The 17606-nt window shown below is 42.6% G+C and overlaps 1 protein-coding gene across 2 annotated transcripts in view; it reads right to left on the bottom strand.

Moving 5' to 3' along the window:
* The window catches only part of EVC (EvC ciliary complex subunit 1), a 180012-nt gene that overhangs the window by 106595 nt on the left and 55811 nt on the right, over positions 1–17606 (bottom strand). The window contains exons 5-8 of one of the 2 annotated variants that reach the window (XM_073610281.1): positions 16479–16563; positions 13234–13332; positions 9008–9145; positions 2800–2958 (exon numbers count right to left, since the gene is read on the bottom strand). In XM_073610281.1, the coding sequence (XP_073466382.1) occupies positions 2800–2958; positions 9008–9145; positions 13234–13332; positions 16479–16563 (481 nt within the window). The remainder of the gene's footprint in view (positions 1–2799; positions 2959–9007; positions 9146–13233; positions 13333–16478; positions 16564–17606) is intronic. The other variant, XM_073610289.1, reaches the window with a different exon arrangement.

The following is a 17606-nucleotide window of genomic DNA, read 5'->3' as shown; positions in this document are numbered from 1 at the left end:
AAACAAGCTGTATGTTCTGGTTGTGAATCAGGACATACAGGTTTTATACACCACAACTATCTATAGCCCATGAGACTTTTATCGAGTCACAACACCAAGGTAAATTATAAGAATATTTATTACATGAAAAAATACATATATTATAAAACACATATTATTATACATGTATACCAACAGTGAAAAAACATCATCAAATGGCATTCAAAAACCTTCATGCCTGAAAAGACCTATGACAACTGAGCTGATGCTGTCCATCAATCAAGTTGGTCTCTGCTTAAATTCTCTACACGTTTCACGAGATAAAAACTTGCTTCCTCAAGAGAAGCACACAGGGATATATAATTATGAAATCTGTTCAAAAGCCTTTGCGTAGATAAAGTAATATAATTAACTTAGAATTAAAAGCCAATAACTAAAACTTCCAAATGTGTAAAAGGCCAGGCAGGGGCCATCCCAGATGCACATCATACTCTACTCGGGAGTTGTAGAGAGGCGGGGAAGATGGAAAGAACATGTGCCCAATATGTGGATCTCCAGGCGTCCCAACAGATCACAATGAAAAGACAAAAATTCCAAACCGTCACATCACAAATGACCTAATGGAGATCTGTGATCAAGGCTGAAGCCACACATGCACTGTACACTCCCAGCTGCAGATGATGATGTTTTTTCACTGTTGGTATACATGTGTAATAATTTGTGTTTTATAATATACAGAATCTCACAAAAGTGAGTACACCCTCACATTTTTGTAAATATTTTATTACATCTTTTCATGTGACAACACTGAAGAAATGACACTACAATGTAAAGTAGTGAGTGCACAGCTTGTATAACAGTGTAAATTTGCTGTCCCCTCAAAATAACTCAACACAGCCATTAATGTCTAAACCTCTGGCAACAAAAGTGAGTACACCCCTAAGTGAAAATGTCCAAATTGGGCCCAAGTAGCCATTTTCTCTCCTCGGTGCTATTCGACTCGTTAGTGTTACAAGGTCTCGGTGTGAATAGGGAGCAGGTGTGTTAAATTTGGTGTTATCCCTCTCACTCTCTCATACTGGTCACTGGAAGTTCAACATGGCACCTCATAGCAAAGAAGTCTCTGAAAAAAAGAACTGTTGCTCTACATAACGCTGGCCTAGGCTATAAGAAGATTGCCAAGACCCTGAAACTGGGCTGCAGCATGGTGGTCAAGACCATACAGATGTTTAACAAGACAAGTTCCACTCAGAACAGGCCTCGCCATGATCGACCAAAGAAGTTGAGTGCACGTGCTCGGCGTCATATGCAGAGGTTGTCTTTGGGAAATAGACACATGAGTGCTGCCAGCATTGCACAGAGGTTGAATGGGTGGGGGGTCAGCCTGTCAGAGCTCAGACCATACACCGCACACTGCATCAAATTGGTCTGCATTGCTGTTGTCCCAGAAGGACATCTCACTTTTGTGAGATACTGTATGTATTTTTTCATGTAATACATTTTCCTATATTTTACCTTGGTGTTGTGACTCAATAAAAGTCCCATGGGCTATAGATAGTTGTGGTGTATGTACTAGTCGGGACTGAGACACAACCGGTACCCATTTCATACCAGCGTCCTTTTGTATAACATACGTTTTAATCCACAGCACAGCTTAGGGTGACCACACTCCTTCAGTTTAGCAAGCAGCTAAGAGGGCTTTGTCACCTTGGGACAGTCAGTTAAAGAACGGGTAGGATCACCACACAGAAGGCAAAAGTGAAGGCAAAAGTGAGAAAATAAATAAATACAGTGCAGGAACAAGTAGAGTGTAAACTATTATCCCATTTTTGAATTTAAAGTTTACATATATTTTAATTGCTGGCTTAGTAATTATCACAGCCTTTTCTACTGAGGAAAAATCTCAAAATGTGACTAGTTTGGCATACTGGAGGACAGGAGTTAAGCTTGCCATACAGGGTTAGGTGGGGCCTGGAGAGCTGGTGGGGGACCCTAGAAGAGGATCGGGCTGCTCTGTGCAAAACCACTGCACAGAGCAGGTACGTATAGACATGTCTATTTTTTTTTTTTTTTAAACGAGCCTTTAGTAACACTTAAAACAATTGTCTACTGTCAAGCGGGGGGAACCTACACACTGATTGCCCCAGGAAGGACCAGCTGAACTACAATTACTATATGACTAGCTTTAGGGAACATTGGTCTTTTCCACACTCAAAGTCTTGTATGATTGGAGGATCTGGAAGTGTCCAATGATGACACCTTTCCACTTAGATCTTGGCCTCACATACTTAACTATTTGTACATTTCCTGATACCCTAGCCTACAAATATCCTTGGCTGCCCATCACATATCCCTGGGGTGTCCCGATGTCACTCTCGAGTGATGCTGCAGGCTTGTCCAGAATAGCACAGAGAAGCCGCTGAAGAATAGACAATCTATTGAGATCAAATGACTCAGGGGTATCTAGAGTACACTTCATGATTGCAGCGCACACGCAGTTTCCAAGATACCATTAGATCACTTATGTTGTGCATGAAATTGCTTTTAAGGCAATGGGAGAGGTAATGAATGCTATTCATTCCACTGCCCTACATTATGTTCTTTCAGAAAGTGGAAGTTAAAATAAAATGTTTAAAAAAAAAAAAAAAAAAAAAGAGAAGAAGAGAGGTAATGAAAAGAGAATAAGTGAAAAAACTCACAATCAGTAAGAAGCTGAAAAAGACAAAAAGCATTTTACTATACCAGTAGCAGGGAAACTCTCACTAGTTTACATGCCCTTTGGGTAAAGAATGATATGTAATGTATGGAAGGTAAAATTACCATGGCCAGCTCCTCCTGAGAGTCGCACAGGATGCTCTCCACTGCAATCATTTTTAATATCAGTTTCATCATAATTCTTCCAGCTTCATCGTATGAGCACTTCACCTTCTCATGAAGGAACTGATGGGTGCTCTCGATCTGCCTCCAGAAGCCTTCTAACTGTAGCAGAATACATTCGAAAAAAAAAAACTTCATGACTATCAGTTTTAAGCATGGACTACCAAAATTCAGTTTTAAATGGATGCACAGCTGGCATTTCTTATACAGTCATGGCCAAAAATCTTGGCACCCCTGCATTTCTGTCACATAAAGCACCACTTCACCCAGAAAACTGTTGCAATTACAAATGTTTAGGCTTTCTCATGTTTATGTCTTTTGTTTGTATTGGTATGACACAAAAAAAAGTGAAGAAATAAAAAGCCAAATCTGACGCATTCCACGCAAAACTTCAAAAATGGACTGGACAATTATTAGCACCCTCAATTTAATATTTGGTAGCACACCCCTTGGAAAGAATAACTGAAATCAATCGCTTCCTGTAACCATTAATGAGTTTCTTATACCGGAATTTTGGACCACTCTTCTCTCGCCAACTGCTCAAGGTCTCTCAGATTGGAAGGGTTCCTTTTCCCTACTGCTGTCTTGAGATCTCTCCACAGGTGATCTATGGAATTTAGATCTAGACTCATTGCTGGCCAGTTCAGTACTCTCCAGCGCTTTGTCTAAACCATTTCTGGGTCATTGTCCTGCTGTAAGACCCATGACCTCTGACCGAGATCCAAATTTCTGACAATGGGCCCTACATTGCACCCCAGAATTCTTTGGTAGTCTTCAGATTTCATAATGCCATGAACATGGTCAAGACATCCAGTGTCTGAAGCAGCAAAGCAACCCCAAAACATCAGTAAACCTCCACCATGTTTGACTGTAGGGACTGTATTATTTCCTTTAAAGGCCTCATTTCTTTTTCTGAAAACAGTAGAATTATGGGCTTTACCAAAAAGCTGTAATTTTGTTTAGTCTGTCCACAGCACATTCTCGCAAAAAGGTTTTGGCTTCCTCGGGTAAGTTTTGGCAAACTCCAATCTGGCTTTTTTATGTTTCTGTGTGTGCAGTGGGGTCCTCCTGGGTCTCCTACCATAGCGTTCCTTTTCATTCTGATGGCGACATAGTGCGAGCTGACACAGTAACCTTGAGATTGTCCATGCTTTTCCACAATTTTTGTTCTCAAATCCTCAGACAATTCTTTGCTGCTCTGTCTCCTCTTCATGCTCCATGTGGCACACAGAGACACACAACAGGTTCAGTCATTTTTTCACCATTTTAACTGGTTGCTGGTGTGATTTCTATATTGTCAGCGCCTGTTAATTGATACAAGTGAGTTTAATTACAAATTACAGGAGTATCACAAACCTGGAATGCAATTATTTCTTACAATTTTGAGAAGGTGCCAATAATTTTGTGCAGTCTGTTTTTGGAGTTTTGTGTGAAAGGAGTCAGATTTGGCTTTTTGTTTCTTCACTTTTTTGTGTCATACCAATACAAACAAAAGAAATAAACATGAGAATGCCTACACATTTGTAATTGTAACATTTTTTCTGGGTAAAATGGTGCATTATCTGACAGAAATGCAGGGGTGCCGATATTTTTGGCCATGAGTGTATCTGTCAAAAACTGCACTAGTGAGTTCTCAGCAGCTCATATAGGGTCTGTCCATCTGCTGCAGCTGTTATAAGGTGGCTTCAGCCTGGAATTTAGATTTAAGAGAATAAGAAAACACTGCGCTCTAATAGCAAAAATAAAATATATGTGAGCCAGCAGCTGCATACATTGTGACAAACAATAACTGGTAAATGGGAAAAAAATGCAGCGCTAAGAAGTAATAGGAAGTTAGGGTGTAGTGAAACAATTAAGTAAGAGATGCTGTACTGAACAGTAAAGCATATGTGCAAAAACCATAAGTGAAATGAAATGAACAAACACAGTATAAAGTGTCCACATATGGTAAATGGATGATTCCAAACTCAAATTATTAAGAGGAACTGGTATGGACCAAAAAATGATGTGAAACTAGAAAATAAAGTCAATGGTGCACGGTGTGGATCTGTGACTGAGTCAACAACGGGGTACAGAACTTCCGTAGCTGTAAACCAACATCTCGATATGGGGCATCAGAATGAAAACATCAGGAAGTAAGATAAGACGGGTACTCTTACCAGATGACGTGGACTCCACTGTCATATGACATGGAGTCAATGGTGCATGGAGCCAAACGTAGGCTGGAAAACGATATCCGGAACGGTGGAACCTCTGTCTCCCTTCTTGACTTCTCTGGTGGGGTGAAGAAACATCAGGAAGGGCCGCCAACTGGATATCAGCCAATAGACCTCAAGGATGTGTTCCAAGGAGAAGCCGGGGACAGATTTGATCCAGACCCCGTGATGGAAGTAGGGCTACTGGAAGGCAGTTTCTTGCATCGGGATAATATGCAAATAAAAAATAAAAAGCTTCTGCATAGTGCAGGTAAACCAGGGATTTTTATTTCTAAAAATACCATACAAAAAATGGATAAAAGTGATCACAATTAAAATAAAATCTAAGCAGCGCAAGGAAGGGGAGATCGCCCGACGCGTTTCGACCAAGGGGGTCTTCAACAGGGGCATGAGCTTCTCCCTTCACGCTGCTCCTATATATAAATATCTAATCCAATAAGATAACCCCTATAGCCAATAGCGCAGTCTAATAATGACAGCCATCAGTCTCATTATTAGACTGCGCTATTGGGTCCTACACTCACCGGCTGTTTTATTCATGATTCTGATTGGTCTAGCGATCAACAGGATCCAGTTCCTGATTACTTGACCTTTGTAGCTCCACTGTGATTGGCTATAGGGGTTATCTTATTGGATTAGATATTTATATATAGGAGCAGCGTGAAGGGAGAAGCTCATGCCCCTGTTGAAGACCCCCTTGGTCGAAACGCGTCGGGCGATCTCCCCTTCCTTGCGCTGCTTAGATTTTATTTTAATTGTGATCACTTTTATCCATTTTTTGTATGGTATTTTTAGAAATAAAAATCCCTGGTTTACCTGCACTATGCAGAAGCTTTTTATTTTTTATTTGCATATTATCCCGATGCAAGAAACTGCCTTCCAGTAGCCCTACTTCCATCACGGGGTCTGGATCAAATCTGTCCCCGGCTTCTCCTTGGAACACATCCTTGAGGTCTATTGGCTGATATCCAGTTGGCGGCCCTTCCTGATGTTTCTTCACCCCACCAGAGAAGTCAAGAAGGGAGACAGAGGTTCCACCGTTCCGGATATCGTTTTCCAGCCTACGTTTGGCTCCATGCACCATTGACTCCATGTCATATGACAGTGGAGTCCACGTCATCTGGTAAGAGTACCCGTCTTATCTTACTTCCTGATGTTTTCATTCTGATGCCCCATATCGAGATGTTGGTTTACAGCTACGGAAGTTCTGTACCCCGTTGTTGACTCAGTCACAGATCCACACCGTGCACCATTGACTTTATTTTCTAGTTTCACATCATTTTTTGGTCCATACCAGTTCCTCTTAATAATTTGAGTTTGGAATCATCCATTTACCATATGTGGACACTTTATACTGGAATTTAGATTTTACAAAACTAAACTTCAGGCAAACATTTGACCTTTGAACAGGAAATCTGATTACTTAGAATTAGATTTGAATAGTTTGGTTGGTGAATTTATTACATATTATCAACCTAAAAGTTGGAAATAAATGTGGGGAATCAGCATGCATTACTAGTGTGTTGTTATCATTGATAGGAATACCTGTCCCCACAAGGAGCCACATGGCCTGACACTGCTGCATCACAGAGGAGCTCTCAAAGACATTCAGCTTTGGGTGGCTACTGTTATTTAAAGCACTTGCTCCCTTTTCATCTTTTGAAAGCTCCAAAAATAATTTTTCATTGCAGAAATCTGTGTATACACCACCTTTTCCACATGGGCATACCAAACGTGTCTTTGCAGCAAACACCCTACCCCGTATTATGAAGAATCTGTCAGGGTGGTGAGACAGCACCATTTACCAGCAGTAGAGTGGATGTGAGAATTCTAGTGGGGATATATAAAGTTCCTCAGAAACACAAGAAGCCATTAAGTCTATGGTGACTTAAATTCTTGTTATCATTGATAGGAATACCTGTCCCCACAAAGAGCCACATGGCCTGACACTGCTGCATCACAGAGGAGCTCTCAAAGACATTCAGCTTTGGGTGGCTACTGGTATTTAAAACACTTGCTCCCTTTTCATCTTTTGAAAGCTCCAAAAATAATTTTTCATTGCAGAAATCTGTGTATACACCACCTTTTCCACATGGGCATACCAAACGTGTCTTTGCAGCAAACACCCTACCCCGTATTATGAAGAATCTGTCAGGGTGGTGAGACAGCACCATTTACCAGCAGTAGAGTGGATGTGAGAATTCTAGTGGGGATATATAAAGTTCCTCAGAAACACAAGAAGCCATTAAGTCTATGGTGACTTAAATTCTTGTTATAAAACAAAGCTTAGCTAGCACAAGGTGACGTAACACGAGAGCTGTACCAAAAAGGTACCAAAAGTGGGCATACATTTTTTCAAGTAAGATTTTTATTGCTTGTCTCAATAGAGAAACATTACAAGAATATAAGAGAAAAATAAAACAATGCGTGAAAGAACACAGTAGCGTTGAGAAGGGAGGAACCTTCTTCAAAATTAGCATTATACATTTCAACTTCAGTGATAAAGTTGCTTTAGAACAGTATTAAACAATACATGGAGTCTAGTATCATACAAAACATTGCATGGAGAGTAACAAGAAGGAGAGAGGGAAAAAGAAAAAATATAGAGAGTGAGGGGGAAGAAAGGAGGGAAAGTAGAGGGTTATCGCTTTGGCTCCGTCACCAGCTCAGGGTGGATCCTCCCGGAGATGCCACAGCTCCCAAACCTTATCGTGGTCCTCTAGTCTGTCCCGTATTCTAGCGGTCATTTTCTCCATAAGCTCAACATCCTTGACCCTAGCATACAGGGCTTCCGGGGAGGGAGGTGAGCGTTTCTTCCAGTTAATGGCAAAGAGGCATTGTGCAGCCCTGAAAATGTGTCTAAGTAATGTCCTATGGGGTTTGTCTATTTTCAATTGAGAGAGGCCCAGCAAAAAGAATTTTGGTGTCATGGGTATAGGCATTTTAAAGAGGCGGGTCAGTAGTTGTTGTGTTGAGCGCCAAAATGGAGCTATTAAAAGGGCAGGTCCAGTAGATGTGAGGGCATACATTTTTTTATTAATTTACATAGGTCATTCAAATTTCACATGTTGGTAGAGTAACTCTTCCTCTATAGTAACTCTTCTGCTTTTTCTTTTTCACTGCAGGTAAATAATGGATTCCAAGCAGAAGCAAAATACCATCACTGTGTTCTTGATGAGGAGGGGTGCAGGCTGTCCATCATCAACTAAAAGCTACAGAATGGTTACGGAGATGACATCATTGACAAGACATTACTCTTGTCAATGGTGTCCTTTCTGTAAACATTCTGCATTCTTTGGATGTCGGACAGCCAGCACCTCTCCTTGGTCAAGAACTCAATGACGGTATGTTGCTTCTGTTTGCACTTTGTTATTTATTTGCAATGTAAAAGAAGAAAAGAAGAGGTGTTACTATAGAGGAAGAGGTATTTTATCAACATGTGAAATTTGAACAACCTATGTAAGTTAATAAAATAAATATTTTTTTTAATTCAGTTGTTGTAAATGAACTGAGCAAAGCACAATGTATGGCTACATAAGCAGCAAGGGTGCAGATTGGAGGGAGGGGTTTTACAAACAGGGCAAAAGAATTTCTCTTCTTCGTCCATTATGGCCATTTTAATGATCCTGTATAAGGACACGTGGGCCAGGTGGCTCCTCTGTTGTGGGAATCCTCATTTTACTGTTATGGACTTGGGCTGGAGGCCTTCCATGGCCAAGTACGAGATCTCCTCAATGGAAAAGCGGACTGGAAATGAGAGAGGATTTCCGGTAGATAAATGAATATAAAAATAAATGAAAAATTTATGCCCACGTTTGTATTACTTTTGATACAACCCTCGTACAAGCTGTAAACAGCCGCACATCGCAACTCTTTGTGCCATCATATATAGTACAGACCTTGATGGGGGTCATTGCAACCAACCTTGTACATACATTTTGAATAAGGTGGTCAGAGTATTCTCTCTCCCTTCTTTCAATGTCCTCCATAGTCTGAAATTCTGAGCCCTGTCCTCGAGTCTCCTTGCTGGAAGCCATTCTAGAGCGGTATGTCTGTTCCAGCTGCTCCAGCTCCTGATGCAGAAAGACAACAGCTGCATGCTTACCTATATTTAGTATAACTATACAGTCAGAGCTTCTACAAAAGATTGAGAGCAATCCTGCAATATATCAGCAAAGCCTATCGTTTCAGGCTAAACTATTAGGTAAGCAAATTCATTTTGATTGGTTTATGAAATTTATTTAGCATCAAAAACTGTAAGTACATGCATGCTAAATGAAGTGTTGGTATACCACTTTCAGGTATTTCTGACCAAGATCAAAGTATTCCCTCTAAAAATATGGTAATCTAGTTTTCTCCCTAGAAGGATGGGCCCATCTTTGTTGAGGGACTATACAGGGTCAGCATCTTGTTTTAAGGTTGCAGTGTTAAAGTCTGATCACTGGGAAAGAGGAGACTTGGAAAAAGCTTCTTCCTGCCTGCAGCTTACTGATCATATCTCAGCCTAGGCAAAGTCCGCTGTCTGCTGACGTCACAGAGCCAGTCCAGGCTCGGGCAAGATCACGACACTGGGGGTTGGCATCCGCCGACATGCCTGGACTAGCACCCAGCTCAGCCTCTCAGCGAGCTACTGAGAGCCTGAGCCGGCCGCTCCCGCCCGTCTACAGACCAGTGCTCCAGTGAGTGAGGGGGCAGAGCAGAGAGCCGGTGACTGACAGTTTTTAGCTCTCTGCTAGGGGAACTGTGAGAACCCATATCACTCGGTTCTCAGTGTTAGAGGTGGCGGGGGACCGATGCTGCATCCACCAAGGTAAGTATGATTTAGAAAAAAATCTGTACCCCAAACTTCTCTTTTAACTATGGTACAAGCAAGATATTCACTACACAATCTAATTTCTATTCCTCTTCTGCCTAGAACCAGCCTTCCCTTTTCCTGTGCCCTTTGGAATGCCCGTTCGGTTTGCATCAAACTTACCACCGTCTATGAGCTATTTATCACAAACTCCTTCAACCTACCTGCAATTACGGAGACGTGGCTTCAAGAATCTGACTTTCCTTCTCCTGCTGCCCTCTCCCATGGTGGCCTCCTGTGGACTCACTCTCCCAGGCCTAGTGGACGGAAAGGAGGTGGTGTTGGAATCCTCCTATCCCCTCAAAGCACTTTTCTTCAGGTTCTTCATTCACCCCCCTCTCTGTCCCTCTCCTCATTTAAAGCTCACTGTATTCGTCTATTTTCTCCAGTTTTGTTGAGAATTGCTGTGATCTATCGGCCTCCTGGACCGGTATCAAGCTTCCTTGACGACTTCTCTGCCTGGCTACCTTACCTTCTCTCTTCTGAAATCCCAACAATCATTCTTGGTGACTTCAACATCCCTGTTAATCTTAACACTCCCGCTACTTCTAAATTTCTGAACCTAACCTCCTCTTTTGACCCGAAACAATGGGCAAACGCTTCTACTCACTCTTTTGGCAACTGCCTTGACCTCATATTCTCCTACCGATGTACTCCACGCAACCTCTCCAACATTCCTTTTCCTCTCTCTGATCACCATCTTATTAGTTTCACTCTCTCCTTGTCTTCCTCTTCTTTGCCTTCCAACTACCAAACAATTACCCGTAGAAACCTTCGCCATCTTAACCCTTCTCTTCTTTTTTCTGCTAGAGATTATCTCAATGCCAAAATCTAATCCTCGTCCTGCTCCAACCTGGCCACTTCTATCTACAACAGTTCACTGTCATCCACCCTGGATACCTTGGCCCCCCTCACTATGTACAGAATCAGGCCCCGACTGCTACAACCCTGGCAGACAGACATTACCAAAAGCCTCAAAAAACAGAGCCGTGCTCTTGAGCGTCTGTGGCATAAGACAAAGTCACAGCAAAATTTCAGCCAATATAAATCTGCCTTCCAAAAATACCATTCCTGTCTCCACGCTGCCAAACAGACTTACTTTATCACTCTCATTAACACCCTCTCATGCAGTCCCCGTCAACTCTTTTCTACCTTTAATGCTCTACTTCGTCAACCATTACCTCCACCCACTAACTTACTCAATGCCCAGGAGATTGCTAATCACTTCAAAAATAAGATTGACAATTCGTCTCGAGATCTCCTCCACTATACAGATATCTCCCTCACTTTACAATCTTTGTCCTCCTGTACAATCAAAACTCTTGTTTAACCCAACTACTACAGAGGAAGTCAATAAACTTTTTTCTAACGCCCACCTAACCTCCTGCCCGCTGGACCCCGTTGCTTCTCAAATACCACGGTCACCCTCTGACTATCCTACACTCTTTAATGCATATCTTCAACCTCTCTCTCTCTCTACTGGCATCTTCCCCAACCTTCTGAAGCATGCACTAGTCACTCCCATACCAAAAAAGGCCTCACTGGACCCCACCAATCTTAACAACCTAAGACCCATCTCCTTAATCCCTTTTGCCTCCAAACTCCTTGGACGTTTAGTCTACAACTGACTGAGCGACCATATCATTGAGAATAACCTTCTTGATCCCCTTCAGTCTGGATTTCGTCCACAGCACTCCACAGAAACTGCTCTCCTAAAATTTACAAACGACTTACTAACAGCTAAAACCAACAGTCATTATTCCGTACTCCTACTTTTGGACCTTTACGCTGCCTTTGATACAAGTGATCACCCCCTCCTCCTCAAAAAACTCAATTTGCTTGGTATCCATGGCTGTGCTCTCCGTTGGTTCGAATCTTACCTATCTCCCCGCACCTTCAGTGTCACTTACAACTCTACTTCCTCCTCTCCAACACCTTTTACCGTTGGGGTCCCCCAAGGTTCTGTCCTTGGACCTCTACTATTCTCGATCTACACCATTTATATGCCGATGACACCCAAATCTATCTCTCTACCCCTCAGCTCACTCCATCAGTCTCCTCACACATCACTGATTTACTAACAGACATATCAGCCTGGATGTCAAACCACTTCCTCAAACTGAATCTATCTAAAACCGAGCTAATAATATTTTCTCCCCCACGTGCCCCTTCCACTGATTTCTCTGTCAAGATCAATGGCACAACTATCAGTCTGTCCCCACATGCCAGGGTGCTAGGGGTAACCCTAAACTCTGAACTGTCCTTTCAGGCCCACATCCAATCCCTGTCCAAATCATGCAGCCTTAGCCTCCACAACATCTCTAGAATACGCCCCTTTTTAATCAATGACACCACTAAGCTTCCAATTCACTCCCTGGTCATCTCTCGCCTCGACTACTGCATCACACTCGTCATTGGACTACTGTTACATACACTATCCCCCCTTCAGTCCATAATGAATGCTGCTGTAAGACTCTTCCATATTACCAACCGTTCAGTGTCCTCCACTCCTCTCTGCAAATCCCTGCAATGGCTTCCACTCACCCAACGAATAAAATTCAAAATACTAACAATAATTTACAAAGCCGTCCACAACTTCTGCCCCCAGCTACATCACTAACTTAGTCTCAAAATACCAACCAAGCCGCTCTGTTTGGTCCTCCTAAGACCTCCTGCTCTTTAGCTCCCTTGTCACCTCCTCCCATGCTCGCCTACAGGATTTCTCCAGAGCTTCTCCCATCCTTTGGAACTCCCTACCCCAATCTGTCCGACTGTCCCCTAATATATCCACCTGAAAACCCTTCTCTTTAAAGAAGAATATCCTGCTTCTAACTAATACACTATATTAGCTCACCCCCACAGCTATTACCTTTTGTGTCAATTGACCCTCCCTCCTAGATTGTAAGCTCTAGTGAGCAGGGCTCTCTGATTCCTCTTGTACCAAATTGTAATGTAACTGTAATGTCTGCCTTCCTTTTGTTAAGCGCTGTGCAAACTGTTGGCGCTATATAAAATCTGTATAATAATAATATTCAGGGACAGATAATGGAGGGAGTGTCTGTTTATCAAAGTTCTTGAAAGTCAAGAACAATTTCACTGCACACTATTCAGTATAAAAAAACACATACATTATTCAACGCGGAATAACAAGAAAACACACAAAGTAAGACAAATCATGTATATTAGGGAATTTGTATTTGGGCTGTTGTTAATTCATCTTGATTTAGTACGCTAGCCTGAAGCTCTCCTTTAATCAATGTTCAGCATAACATACTTTCTAAGAAGGGAGAGAGGAAGATGAAGTCTTACAGCCTCTTTTGATGAAAGGATGTGCGTGTACAGGTCTCTATCAATCTTCTTCTCCAGCAGTAGGTCAGTCAGGCTGATGCGAAGAATCTGAACAAACATCTAGAACGCAGGATTATAAAGAGGAAAAATCAATGTTATAGTAAATGCAAGGTGTGAGAGTCACAGCAGAGCCATTTTATTCCTCACCTAATGGATGTGAGGTGACCTTTACACCAAAAAAAAATGTAACCCCATTTTACACATCAAAAGAAGGAGAAAGTTCAGGTAAAATATGATGGGCACATTCTGTAAAGGCAGACCACTTATAGCATAGACAGATTGATGACTGTAATCAGAAAACACCATGATCATTAGTGACCTCACCACGAAGGTACTCTATTGCAATGGTCATCAACCCTGTCCTCAGGGGCCACTAACAGGCCAGGTTTTATTTATTACCTTTGGGAGATGCAGACTAGAATACAGCAATCACTGAGCAGTAAATGATATCACCTGTGATGTATTTCAGTTATCTTGCAAACCTGGCCTGTTAGTGGGCCCTGAGGACAGGGTTGAGGACCGCTGCTCTATAGGGCCAAAAATCAGTGCACACCTGACCATGCCCATGGTGTTTCCAGTGAAGGACACCGTTACCTTATCATTCATTTTCAAACCTTAAAGAGGAACAGCAGTCTGCTCACATAATTTGTAATTTTGAAGCTTCCCTCCAACCACTTTGCATATTATTTTATATATACTGTGATTCTGTACTTGCCAAATATGCTGCAGAAATCTCCCTCCACTGAGCCTGGATGCATCCATTTTAACTGTGGGTAGCTGAAGCTGCTGCCTGTTCACTTCCTGGATTTACCCAGACACACAGGAGGCACACAGGAGGCACACATCCAGCTCTGCAGCTCCCATTGGCCCTCTTATGGCTCATCCCCCCACCCTTCCTGGCAAACTCTCACGAGAGTAAGAGAGCTGTGCATGATGTCATAAGCCTAGGCTTTTTACCAGACAAGAAACAGGAAGTGGGCTGTATAATGTATTTACTGGCAGAAAAAAAATGTTTTATTATCTAAAGTTAAAACAACAAGGGCAGAAGATTTAATAGATGTAACGTTTAAAAAATTACTGAAGTTCCGCTTTTAGCGGAACTAAACCCACTGATCTGACAAATTCCCAAAACAGTAAGAGCCCATTCACACAGGGACGACTTGTCAGGCGACCTAGTCGCCTGACAAGTCGCCTCCCGTTCTGTGCTATGGAACCGTTCTAAGGGGAGCGACGCAAGTCGCTCCGACTTAGAAAAAGGTTCCTGTACGACTTCGGGGGCGACTTGCATAGACTTCTATACAGAAGTCATTTTGCAAGTCGCCCGGGCAGTCATTTGCAGGTTGCCTCGCTGAGGCGATCTGCAAGTCGTGTTGCCCCTGTGTGAATGGGGTCTCACACTCAAGGCATGCCATGAAAGATAACTGTCACAGTTGCTTGTGTTCCCAATCAAACTATCAAGCCATCAAATGGCTGGTATCAAAACCGATCACATGTGCAACACCATGGCAACTGCAGATCAAACAGAGGCTAAGATGGCTGCTTCCTTGGCTGTAAAGGATAGGAAGGTTTAGTTCTGCTTTAACCATTTGACCTCCAGAAGATATACTGGCCTTCGTGACCAGGCCATTTTTTGCGATACGGCACTGCATTATTTGAACTAACCTGTGCCCAAATAAACTTTATGTATTTTTTCCCACAAATAGAGCTTTCTTTTGGTGGTATTTGATCACCTCTTTGGTTTTTATCTTTTGCGCTATAAACAAAAAAAGACAGACAATTTTGAAGAAAAAAATCAATTTTTTTTTACTTTCTGCTATAAAACATATTCAATAAAAAAATTTGAAGAAAATCACACTTCTTCATCAATTTAAGCCAATATGTATTCTGCTACATGTTTTTGGTAAAAAAAAAATCCCAATAAGCGTATATTGGAAAAGTTATAGCTTCTACAAACTATTGGATTTTTTTTTAGTTTAGTAATGGCGGCGATCAGCCGTCCCTTATAGAGGGACTGTGATTTTGGGGACCAATGACACTAATACAGTGATCAGTGCTAAAAAATATGCACTATTACTGTACTAATGACTGGGAAGGGGTTAAAATCAGGGCAGATCAAAGGGTTAACTGTGTGCCTAGCCAGTGTTTCCTAACTGTGGGGGAGGTGCTTTGACTAGGGGAAGTCATGGATCCATGTCCCTGCTTTGCAGGAACACAGGACCCATGCCTTCCCTCCTAAAAGAACAGCGATCTGCCTTGTTTACATAAGCAGACCATTGTTCTGCCTCTGTACTGAACAATCGGCGGGTGCCAGGTGGACATCGAGTCCACAGTCCCCGCCGATCGGCTCCCGCTGTGTATAATCAGAGCAGGAGCGAGCCGGTGGTGGTGCGCGTTTGTGCCTGCCACCTGGAAGAGCAGGATCATAATTGTATATGTAATCTGGCACACAGGTGCCACCCTGTAGCAGTAAAACTGCTATAGGGCAGACCTTCAGTGGTTAACTGAACAAGCTGAAGATGCAAGCTGATTGGTAGCTATGCACAGTTACTGAAGATTTTGTCTGTTTCAGTTTCGATAAACTTCCCCATCTCTTAGATTGTAAGGTCTAATGAGCGGACCTCTGTTTCCTACTGTAATTAACTGGATTGTATTTGTACTGTTGCTGTCAACCAAATCCTGTGAGGAGGGAGCAGGAAACAGGGCCAGGCTGGGCTTTGTGTGTCTATGGACACACATAGCCCAGCTTGGGAGTAAGCCCACACGTCTGCCCCTATAGGAAGCCGCTTCCTATGGGGTCAGACACAGAAGAGGAGGAGCCAAGATTGCTGAAGGGGGACTCCAGAAGATGAGGTTTGGGGTGAAATACCATTGCCCAAATTAGGCAGGTGTAACATGTTTATTATTTTATTAAAAAAAAACTGATCCATTACAATTACATTAATAGTCAAACACATTCCTATACAAAAGTCATGACGTACACGAGCTGGCAGAATAATGGGCGCTGCCAATGATGATATTGCTCTTCGGGGAAGAAAAAACCTGGGGTGGTGCTGGGATTTAAAAACGTATCCTATACTAGCACCCTCATCTTCCAAAATCTGTGATAAATGAAGCTACAATTGGGCATAAAATGGCTAGCATTACTGTTTCAGCTCCCTAAAAACCATCACAGGTAGCAGAGTGCGACATCCAAGGTTGGTACCCACCGTGTATTGTTCACGTCTTAGTTCTGCATCAATAAGAGGCAAGCTTTGTAGGCACAGACTGTACAGACACAACTTAACATCACAGCTAAAAGAAACAAGAATGAGAACATCATTAACTGAACAGAGCCATCCACACTATGTGGGAATAGTTGATCATTTATACAATAATATATGCCATCAAGTATATTTTAAGGGTTTTTGGATACACCAAGAGTTTTAACATGTATATAAAATGTACTGCAGGCTGCAGATTTTACATGGAGAACATGGAGCTTACAAGACCTCCCTTGTACTGTTTTCTGAGAAGTTCCTGAGTGTTTTAAAAATTTAGTAGTAAAGGTTACTAATGTAGGTGGTTGTTTTAGGGGCTGTGCAAGCCTCATCTACCTTGGTCTGTGCTCAGTGCAGGCTGATCTCTCCTCCAAACATGCTATTTTAAGGGTTCAAAGAATGTTGCGAGTTGAGATTGCCTGTGGTAAGACACTCACCCTGAGCAGTACACATATCTTCTTGTGACACTTGAATTTCCTGAAAAAGTTGTTCTTGGCTCCACCCTTCCATCCTCCTGAGTATCCCTTTGTTCAACCAGGTTACCCATCAAATGACTAACATGGAAACTTGAAGGTGGCAGGGGATGGAATCAAGCCCGCTTGTCCGTTTTTCAGGCAGACCCGATCAGATGCTCCATGCACCTCTATGGAGCGACGGATGTCAGCTGTGACATGTCCGCTGACAGCTGGCGCTATCCGATCCGCCAAGTCCATATGGACAGAAACCCTTTTTTCCCATCTCTCTGCCGGATCGGATGAAAACAGACAGGCGGATCAGTTTTCATCCGATCTTCCATAGAGGAGAGCAGGGATCTGAAAGGTCCGTCTCTGCGCAGTGAGCGGAGATGGACCTGTCATACGCCTGCTCAGCGAAGATCAACGGATCGACCCCTGCTGAGCAAGCGGAGTCTGTCAAAACGGACAGCCCCGTGTGAAAGGGGCCTTAGGCAAAGAGCACAGTAGCAAAAACTCTAATGCCCCGTACACACGGTCGGATTTTCCGATGGACAATGTCCGATCGGAGCGTGTTGTCGGAAATTCCGACCGTGTGTGGGCTCCATTGGACATTTTCCATCGG

Source organism: Aquarana catesbeiana, linkage group LG01 (genome assembly GCF_042186555.1).
Source record: "Aquarana catesbeiana isolate 2022-GZ linkage group LG01, ASM4218655v1, whole genome shotgun sequence".
Lineage (NCBI taxonomy): Eukaryota > Metazoa > Chordata > Amphibia > Anura > Ranidae > Aquarana > Aquarana catesbeiana.
The sequence above is the reverse complement of the archived record's forward strand: the minus strand, read 5'-3'. Positions and strand labels throughout refer to the sequence as shown.